The 10,351-nt window shown below is 50.1% G+C and overlaps 1 protein-coding gene; it reads left to right on the top strand.

The window, feature by feature from the left end:
- Window positions 1-604: 604 nt before the first annotated feature.
- On the top strand, window positions 605-4,196 carry GSTUM_00001493001 (uncharacterized protein; the record flags this gene model as incomplete). XM_002835619.2 has 5 exons in its annotated part: window positions 605-1,559; window positions 1,630-2,322; window positions 2,375-2,873; window positions 2,920-2,957; window positions 3,125-4,196. 5 exons carry the CDS (start codon window positions 605-607, stop codon window positions 3,610-3,612), a joined length of 2,673 nt encoding a protein of 890 aa, XP_002835665.1. The 3' UTR covers window positions 3,613-4,196.
- Between the last annotated feature and the right edge of the window lie 6,155 nt (window positions 4,197-10,351).

The raw sequence follows: 10,351 nt of genomic DNA on the forward strand, positions 1-10,351 counted from the left end.
TTTTTCTCTCTCCGTCGATTTGCCTACCCAGCTGCCTACTACCCCCTCTTCTTCCTTGGCTTGTTTCCTTTTTTTTTACCCTTTTTTCTGAGCTTCGTTCTGATCGTTGTCGAACTTCTAGGTCTTCAAAGGACGGAGGAGAAAGAAGAAGAAAAAATAAGAGGAAGAAGAGTGTAGTTAACAGTCGAGTGTTGACCGCCTTACCTTCCGTCAATCGTTTTTCGTCATTGAACGTGCATCGTTTCCCGAGTCGACGTTTAATATAGACATATACACGCAGAGTGGAAGGGAAGACAAAAAAGAAGGAGAATATTCACCCTCCACGTATTTGTCTGTTTTTAAAATTTATACCTTGTGGATTAATCCCTTCCCTTAACTTATACCCCCCTACTTGATCTGTCACATTTGGACTAGGCAACGCTCTCTCTCCAGTCACTGTACATCAGCTATTATCCATAACTTAACCATCTTGCGTGCATACAACCTGGTTTGTCACGACCAACCGTTGTCATTAACATTCGTATTCCCCCCCCTCGGGGCCAAGAAGTTATATTATTCGGATATTGGCGGTGACTGATTGTCACACCCACACTGGATGACTGCCATGGAGTCTGAAAAGAGCCTTAAATCCTATGAGGCCATCGACATGAGTGATCCTTTCGATCGTTCATCTTTTTGTATCGGGACTACAGAAATGGAGGGCGTCATACAACTCGGGGACCCACGCTTTCGAGCCACTCTAAAGTCGGCCTTCGTCGAGGCTGACAGCAAGGGATTGGAGGGGACTTTCAATCTCAAGCAGAAGCTCCGGAGTGCTACCACTTTCGACTTCTGGCAGATATTGATGGAGGGCATGACCGAAATTATGGGAGCTCAGTATGCGTTCGTGGCGAAGAGGGTGCTGGAGGACGACGAGTACACGGCTGTGGAGATGCCCGAATTCGGCGAGAGGGGTTCGTGTCTTATGGGGTTGGCTTTCTATTTTACCGATCACAAGGGATCTTCGGGGACATATCGGGATTTCAAGTACAAAGTTTACGGATGTCCTTGTCAGTGGATGAAGCATGACAAGGTGTTATTGATTCCTGAAGGGCTGAAAGCGCTTACGCCGGATAATCCGAATGCTGAAGCATTTCCAATTCTTCCCGAGGGCTATCTTGCCGTGCCATTGTTTCATAAGGGGAAATGCTTTGCTCATATGGGGGTTATGTGGACAGAAGAGGGCTTGAAGGAGAGGCCACCCATTAGTTGGGCCATGTTGGAGATGTTTTTACATACTTTGGAGGACCAGGTTACTGCCCGGATACTGGAAGGAGAAGGGTTTGGACCTAAGATGGAGAACGAGGTTATTCCTAATGAGGCCGTTACTTCACGGCAGTCATTAAAGCCCTATGCACGAAGCTTATCGCACGAATTGCGGACACCTATGCAGGGCGTTGTTGGGATGTTGGATGTTATGTATGCTTCGGTGTTAGAGGCTACGGAATGGGAGGCAGGCGATATGGGGCAGATCCGGAACATGGTAGAGTCTCTTAGGGAGAGCATAGAGGTTGCTCAAGGTACTTTTTTGCTTTGGTTGTTCATTTCGTTGATGGGGTTTGCGTGGACAATGTTGATTTCCGTGTCTAGACAGTTCAAAACGGGCTGTTGACGCCGCCGATAACATGGTTCACGCTTACGATCTCGACATGGAGGTTCCCTCGACACCAAAGATGGCTAGCCAGGTGCTTCTAGATTTACCCGACGAGTCGGATTCCACCTTGACGCCAATGCAGGACAACGACTTTGACCTGTCAACGCCAAGAGTGATGCCACGACAGTCGAGCAAACGGCGGCGAGAATCTTGGTCACCGGAGGACATGATGCCGCACAAGGTGCGGCACCGCAGCCAGGGCCTAGACCACGATGGGGATGGCGACGAGATACTTGGCCCGCCATTATTATTATCGCGGTCGAGGAGTCTCTCACCACCCAGCTACACTGGGTCCCCTGCACCCCTGCTGATGCCCGATGACATACAACGGCGGGGCAGCTCGGGCCACAGCTTGCTGTCAGCTGCTTCCCCATCGCCGTCTGGTGCTTGCCTGTTCTTTGACGCGGCCGGGAAAATACAGCTAAATTCTCGCCCCTTAAAGATTCGGGAGTTGCTGCGTCAGATTCTCCACGACACGCTGAGGTCTGGTGGGCGACCTGATTCCACACGGTCTTCGGAGACGCCGGAGGGGGAGAGGATTATTGTTTCGACCATAGGCCCTGGGGAGATGAATAGTACTGTTGAGATTGAGTTGAGGGTGGATGAGAGTGTTCCGGAAACGCTTGTTGGTGTGTTCCCACAGGCTGGTTTGTTGGAGATGTTGCTGATTGGTGATTGTAGTTGACGGGAATGCCCTGACGAAACTACTGTCGAGTGTGTTCCACAATGCTGTGAAGTTTACCGGGAATGGAAGCATTTCTGTCGCCGTGGAGGTTCTGAACCCCGTTTCTCCCCAGGTGTTATTTTCCATTACAGATACTGGAGAAGGTATTCCAGAGGAATTCTTACCACGCCTGTTTAAAGCGTTTTCTCGGGAAGACGCTTCAATGACAAGGCAGCGGGATGGCCTAGGATTAGGGTTATTGGTAGCGAAGGGTATCGCCCGTAAGATGGGCGGAGACCTGTGGTGCGAGCGAACGTCAATAGACGGGCCTGACAAGGGCTCAGAATTCCATGTCAGACTGCCGTTAACCCCTGCAGACGGCTCAAGCACGCCAGGAACACCGGTGGTGAACCCGAATACTCCAGCATTAACCCCACCATTATCCTTGCTACCCAACCCGTTGCCAAGCTGGTCATTAGACACCTCTCGCCGAAGCCCGTTCACTGACCCCTCCCCGTTGCGTGAGGAACGCTTCCCTTCACCACCTCCAGCACCACCCCAGCCATTACTACCCCCGGCCTCTAAGTTCCCCATTCCATTGTCCTTGACCCCGCAGCCCCCATCAGACCCACAACCAATCGACTCAGTACCCCCCCCGACGGCGGTGACCGCGACAACTGCAACAGCAATTGCAGCAACAACCGCAACACCAACCGCAACACCAACCGCAACACCAACCACAACACCAACCGAAACAACTACAACAGGCCACCGCCGCCGCCCTCCCCTCAAACTACCCTACGACAAAACCCTCGCAACGAAAATACCTCTCTCGATCCTCGTCGCCGAGGACAACAAGATTAACCGAAAACTGCTAACGAGCATGCTTCGGAAGCTCGGATACACCGACATCTCGGAAGCCTGCGACGGGCAGGAGGCCGTAGAGATTATGTCGAGTCCGCGGCATCCTCCGATAGATGTTGTACTTATGGACTTGTGGATGCCACGGATGGATGGGTACGAGGCCACAAAACGGATCTTGGAGTCACGAAGGAGAGGAGCAAAGGGAGGGAATGGGGGGGTGGGGGTTACGGTGTTGGGCGTGTCGGCTGATGCGACGCAGGCAGCTATGGTCAAGACTTCGAGCGTCGGCATGAAGGGGTTCATGTCGAAGCCCTACAAGATTGTCGATTTGGAGAGGTTGATTGTGGAGTTTTGTGGAGTTGTGGTGGGGGGAAGAGTAATCTCTAATTGAATGGTTTTGACGCCTTATGACGGGGTGTTTTCTGATTTCTGATTTCGGGGGGGTTTCCTCTCTCTGGCCTTGGCTTTGTTGGTAAAGATTTTTCTTATCTGTTTTTCATAGCGGAGCTGGTTGTCTGCTTGCTTGTTTGTCTGGCGGTTGGTTGGTTGGTGGTATAGACGCGTACAACCTTTGCTTTCCCATTTCTTTGAGTCATCAAACTAACGTCCTAACGATGCGTTTTGCATCCTTATTCTTTATTTTTTCACGCTTCTATTTCCTTCCATTCCCTCTCTCCAATATTCTCCTTTTATATCTCTATCTCGCTATATAACCTGGGGGCGTTGTGGTCTGTCTCTTTTCTTTTTCTTTTTCTTCCCTTTCTTCCGAAGGGGGGGGTCTTTCTCCTTTTGTTTATCCTCCCTCTGATTGAGTCTGAGGTTGGAGAAAATGTGGGGGGTGCAAGTGAGCGAGTATTTATTTATGTAACTATGTACATCGGAATCGCCACTCGGCTATCTGGCTGGCTATGTGGGAGGGAGAGGAGGGGGTGTATATATATGTGTAATGAATGGAAGTAATGCCGTACAGGTTTATCGTATAATGCATGAATTGTGATTGCAAATCGGGGGAATACTTTACGCAGGTATCCAGTAGGAGCGGATGGCTATAGTGAAACGCGGGGATGCGAGTGAGTACGTATAATTGTGTGTTGACACCTCGGGGGGGGGGGTAAAGGAAAAGGGGGGGGGGGGGGGGGTGAAGTAAAATGTGGGTTTGACCCCCGGGGGGGGGGGGGGGGGGGGAAGGAAACCAGGGAAAACCCGGGGGGAAATTCCCCGGGTAAAAATTTTTTCCCCCGAAGAGAGGCCCAAACCCCCCAGCCCCGGGGGGGTTTCAAATTTTCCCGGGGAGGGGGGGGGGTTGGCAAATAATTCCAAAAAATTTTTTTTTAAAAAAAATTTGGAAAAATTGGGGTTTTTTTTTCCGGAATTGGGCCCGGACCAGGGTTCCCTTTTTCCCTCCCCCCCTCCCCCCCTCCGGGGGGGGGGGGGGTAGGTTTCACGCAACTCCCCGTGAGCGATCGGCGCAGCTTACTAGCCAGTTTTGGCGCATTCATTGTCGCCAAGCTCAGAGTGGGAGTTGGGTGCGATTTATGCTAGGAATTTTTTTTTTTTTTTTTTTTGGGGGGGGGGGTTATTTATATTGTCCATCTTGTCAGAGGCCGTAGTAATAAAGAGCACAGTATCGTATTCGGCCAAGTTTTTTTCAGAGCTCCTTTCGCAGGACGAGCGTCGATATCTATATAAACGACAAGCCCCCGCGGGTATGACATCATGCAGAGCTGAGGATTACCATAACTCCTGTGGTTCGTAAGGAAGTATGGTGGTGCTATAGTACCGATAGTCGTGGTCCGGTGGGTAGTGGCTATAAGTACCGTACCCGTACTCTTCGACTAACGTCCCGATTCGGATGGCGATGTGAGGTTTCTGGGTGGGACTCTATCACTTCCTCTCCCTTTCTGCCTCCGTGGTGAGCAGTTGTGATAATGATTTTACGCTGGAAGATTCTGCGATTGCACGCTTTGGTTTCGTGCCCGTAGGGCTGTTTCGGGACTTGTGAAAATAGTGGAGAGGAGGGTAGTATATGGTGAATGAGGATGTTTTGGCTCTGTTGAATTCCGGGTTCTTGTCTGGATTTACTCTCCTCCGTATATACGGGTGACGGGTTGTCATTGAATGTGGATTTCGATATTATTTTTCGTCCATTTTGTTTGTTTATTGTGTGGCATTATCCGGTTAAGTGTCGTGGCTGACATTGATTTTTAGACTTCTGATGGCTAAATTTATTTATAGCGAGTCGGGATATCATCACATCCGAGTCTGATTTGGTGTCCTAGCGTGCTACTCTTAATATATTCGGGTATCGTACTCGAACCGAACCGGGGTTAAACGAATAACCACATAGAACAAAAGGGTCTGTTATCTCAAACTTCTCTTTAAACTTCTCTTATTGTAAGAAAGCAGCACAAAGGGGTGGGAGTGAAGGTATTGTGAATCACCGGCGCTCTGGAGTAGCCAAGGGGTATCGAGAACCAGCGGCAGATATACGGGCTTAATTGACTTTCACATAGAGGGTATAAAGGAATAACTTGCAAGTTGGGGAGGGTAACGGTAGCATGGAGAAGAGAAGCGGTGGCACGGTAAAGAAAAGACTAAGAGAATAGAAGAAGATACGGTGAAGAAAAGAGAAGAGAATGGAACAAACGCGAAGAACCTTGAGATGAGATGAAGGGGGAAGGAGCACGGTCAGCGTTATAAATCGAAGAGAAAGCAATGATTAGGGGAGTGGGGGGGGAACGCAAGATTTTTGAGATTCATGTATATAAGGATGCTTGTTTGCCCGCAGTTGAAGAGGGACGACAAAATAGAGATCGGGATATCATCTTCCGACCCGGGAGCTTCCAGTGCGCGTAAAAAGGTCAACTAGCGATACTGGTAACGAGAAGGCAGAGTACTAATCTACCTGGATTCTCTCATCCCCAGAGAGGGTTCCCCCTTACGCCCTGATTTCGCCCCCATTCAACCGCACTTTACTTGACTGATTTGGCTGTGTCGAGTATCGCGAATCTCTGGAGCAGGAGACTGACTAGAGAAGGAGCTCCGCATGTGAGGGTTGTGTGGTGCCCGTCACAAGAGGGGGGCCTGGGGAGACTTGTGGAGTGTACAGTGAGTGAGCTCGTGGTGGTGCAGGCGAAAGTAGGACATAAGGGAGAGAGGGGGGGGTGGAGGATAGACGTCTAGCACTTCCTTATAAACACCCGCTGCTCCCCGGCGCTCGTTCGCTGGGCGGGTAAGCGCTGCCAAATTTTATGTCCAGAGTGCTCACCCCTCCATAGACAGCTTCTTTCCATCGTCGTCCTCGGCCCGGCCACCTCGTGGGGAACGAAATTCCTAGAGTTTATGTGGCACACCGTAGCACAGTAGAACATATAGTAGGAATCGCAAGTGTTTTGTCTTTGAAAGAAAACAGCTATCCATCATTCATATATCATACCTTCTCTGTGCAGCCCTGGGACATCAAGTATCACTCGCTATTCCCTTTCGCCGCCGCTCAGAAAGACTTCTCGTTACCCTGAGATATGCGAAAAAGGTTCTCAACGTATCCACCGGGTGTCGGTTGCGGACGCTGTAGACATCCGGCCATGTGGGTGGGGGCTCCGCAAATGCCCTCGGGGACGTAATGTACTGTTACGGTGGACATCTCGTGATGGAGTATAGAAACCGGGAGGGAGGGCACCGTCGGAGCGGAAAGAGGAGATATGGGGGATGAAACTATACGGGATGGGAAACAACACACAAGTCTTGTCGGCAGGTAGACTATAGAATTACCAAACATGAATAGGAACGGGGTCCTCTCCCTAGCTCTTATCTCCACATATCCCGGCACAATCCCACCGACTTATCGAGCCGTCCAACCGCAACCGGCGACGTTCGAGAAGTGGCCGTCGATGAAGCGTAATTGCGGAATCAAACGGGGCGACGGTCGCCGGGGAAGAACCTATCATAATAGTTGTGATCGCCGACGGGCAACGAACCCCGCTCGCGCCTCGCCATGAGCGCCGTCTGGGGGAACCTCTGCCGTATAGTATGCACTGTGGGATATAAATCTTTTTTTTTTTTGACTTGCCATCTTTCCATCCGGAAGAGGCAAGGGATGGCCCTGCTACGTGTGGACATTCCCGACGATCCTGGGGAACAGGTATTGTCTCGAGCAAACGACCGCTTTCCATCATTCGCCCACCGTCTGTCGGCGCGTGTCAATTCATGCCCGGGTTTGCGGAGCTCTTTGCTGAGTTTCCGACTCTACCTTTCATTCCCATTCCTTCCCCTCCTTTACTACGCCTCCGAGCCTTCATATCCTACCGCCTCTCTCCATAACCCCCATCTCAGCCAGGACCCCATACTACTGAATGCCGAGTCAGCGCGGCTAGGGTAAATAAATCATTTCAAGTCACTTTATAGGATGATCTAGAACTGAGTGGTTGGTTTACTTTCCACACCATGTATGGTAGTGCTACCATACACTTAGTTTATTAAGTTACCTGATTGGTGACAGCATTCTACGAAACCGTATGCCGTATCGTATGGGTTAGGTTTCGGTCACGGTGTTACATATGGCTGTTGAAGGCTATACTTGTATTGTTGCGAACCGACCAAATTTCGGAGATGCCAGTACAAGGATAACAGAAACACCACAAGCCACCTGCAGCCCACCATCGTAAATTCCGACACCCTAATACAGAGGGAAAACCCCTCACCGAAATAAATCCCGACAAAGACCGGCATAGGGTACGTAAAAAATAAAATAAAAACCCGGCATGGCTTCGGGCCGGTAAACGCATTGAATGAACAACAGGTCTCCAAAAAATAACCCACTGCAGGTGTTTGTTTAATCTATTATGCCGCTGGTAAGACGCCGAAGTATTCGTTAAAGAAGGACAGGATATAACTCACCAGTCGTTAGACTAGCCCTTCAGTCGAGGATGTTGTTTCCCAGGCTGGGCGAGGGTTACGGATCTGGTCTGGTGTGCCTGGGTTGCAAAACTACTACCGGGTCAATGACAACCTGCAACGAGGGGGAGGACGGTGGGTCGGAACGGCTCACAGGCTACAGAAAGGTTAGCAGATATCCTGCGCTGACAGGGTTATTAGGTTAGCGGTAATCGAATCATATTACTCACTTTCTAAATTGCCCAGATTGTTGTGAGGCGTGTTGTGTTAGTGGGACAAGTGGGAAGGAAGGTTAAGAGATTCACGAACGAGCTGCAACGCGATATGGAATAAGTATCAGTTATGACAAGCGGGAGGGAAGATAGAGGTTTGCATACAAACTAAGAGGGGCGAGCAGAAATTTGTTAGCAACATAAAGAGGTACGATAAGGGGATTCGATATGCTTACCGCCTGTTGGGAAAACCGAGATGGAGTTAGCTGGAATCGCGGCCATCAAAGAGGGCTTTAAGAGGTGTCGATTACATACAATCTGTAACGGCAGAAGGGATGTATTAGTAAAGTAGAAGCAGCAAACGAGTGAAACAGTGCAGGCGCGCTCACCGTCTAGAGAAAGCAAGAAGCCGGGTATCAGCGACTCTCTTGTCCTAGAATAGTGGGAGATCCTGTTCGCTTACTGCCTACAACACTCAGCGAGTTAGATGTTAGCAATTGCCTCGTCCTAGAAAAGTGGTTGATGTCATTTACTTACTTTCTAAAATGCTCGGCGAGCCAGTGGTCAGCAATCCTCGCCCCAGAACCGTGGTTGATCCTATCCACTTACACACTGCAATACTCAGCGAATCAGAGGTCAGCAATTGCCCTAGCCCAGAAAAATGGCTGATCTTGTTCACTTACCTTCTACAACACTCGCCGAGCCAGAAGTCAGCTTCTGCCCTACCCCAGAACCGTGGTTGGCCCTATTCGCTTACCTCCTACGACACTCGCCGAGCCAGAAGTCAGCAATAATCTCGCCCCAAAACCGTGGTTGATCCTATTCGCTTACCTTCTACAACACTCGCCAAGCCAGAAGTCAGCTTTTGCTCCACCCCAGAACCGTGGTTGGCCCTATTCGCTTACCTCCTACAACACTCGATGAGCCAGAGGTCAGCAGTCGTCTCGTCCCAGAGTCGTGGTTGATTTTGTTCACTTACCTCCTATAACACTCGGCGAGCAAGAGGTTAGCAACCGTCTTGTCCTAGAACCGTGGCGACCCCTTTCACTTACCTCCTACAACACTCGGTGAGCCAGAGGTCAGAAATTGATTTGCCCCGGAAACTTCGTTGATCCCGCCCACTTACCGGCTACAACGTTCAGTTAGCTAGAGGCCAGCAATAGTCTCGTCCCAAAATCGTGGTTGATCCTGTTCACTTACCTTCTATAACACTCGACGAGCCAGGGGTCAGCAATTATTTCGTCCCAGGGAAGTGGTCCCTATTCACTTACTTCCTACAACACTCGGCGAGCCAGGGGTCAGCAATTATCTCAACTGTGGTAGATCCTTTTCACTTACCCACTACAGCACTCGGCGAGCCGGGTGTCAGCAATTCTTTCGCCTAGAATCGTGGTTGATCCAGTCCACTTACCTTCTGCAACACTCAACAAGTCAGGGGTCAGCAGTTGTTTCGTGCCAGGGAAGTGGTTGATCCTATTCACTTACCTCCTACAACACTCGGCGAGCCAGGGGTCAGCAATTATCTCAACTGTGGTGGATTCTGTTCACTTACCCACTACAACATTCGGCGCGCCGGGTGTCAGCAATTCTTTCGTCCAGAATCGCGGTTGATCCGGTTCACTCACATCCTTCAGCACCCCGCGAGCCAGAAATCAGCAATTGTCTCGTCCCAGAATCGTGGTTGAACCTGTTACCTACATTCTACAACACCCAGCAAGCCAGAGGTCAGAAATTGTCTCGTCCTACAACCGTGGTTGATCCCGTTCACTTACCTCCTACAACGCTCGGCGGGCCAAAAGTCAGCAATTGCCTCATAACTTAAATCCGGTTGATCCAGTTACGTACAAGCTATAGTATCCCACAACTCCGCAATTAGCGGCCACCTTTGTCATCTGAGCTATTTGCCGAATTCCCTACCTCCTATTTCTCCTCACAAATCAGCAATCCTTATTATCCACTGGTATTGAAAATGCTAACTTACACTCTATGCTCATGGGTCAATCTGGAGTTAGTCATGTGGATTTC

This window comes from Tuber melanosporum (assembly GCF_000151645.1).
Source record: "Tuber melanosporum whole genome shotgun sequence assembly, scaffold_111, strain Mel28".
NCBI classification, from domain to species: Eukaryota; Fungi; Ascomycota; class Pezizomycetes; order Pezizales; family Tuberaceae; genus Tuber; species Tuber melanosporum.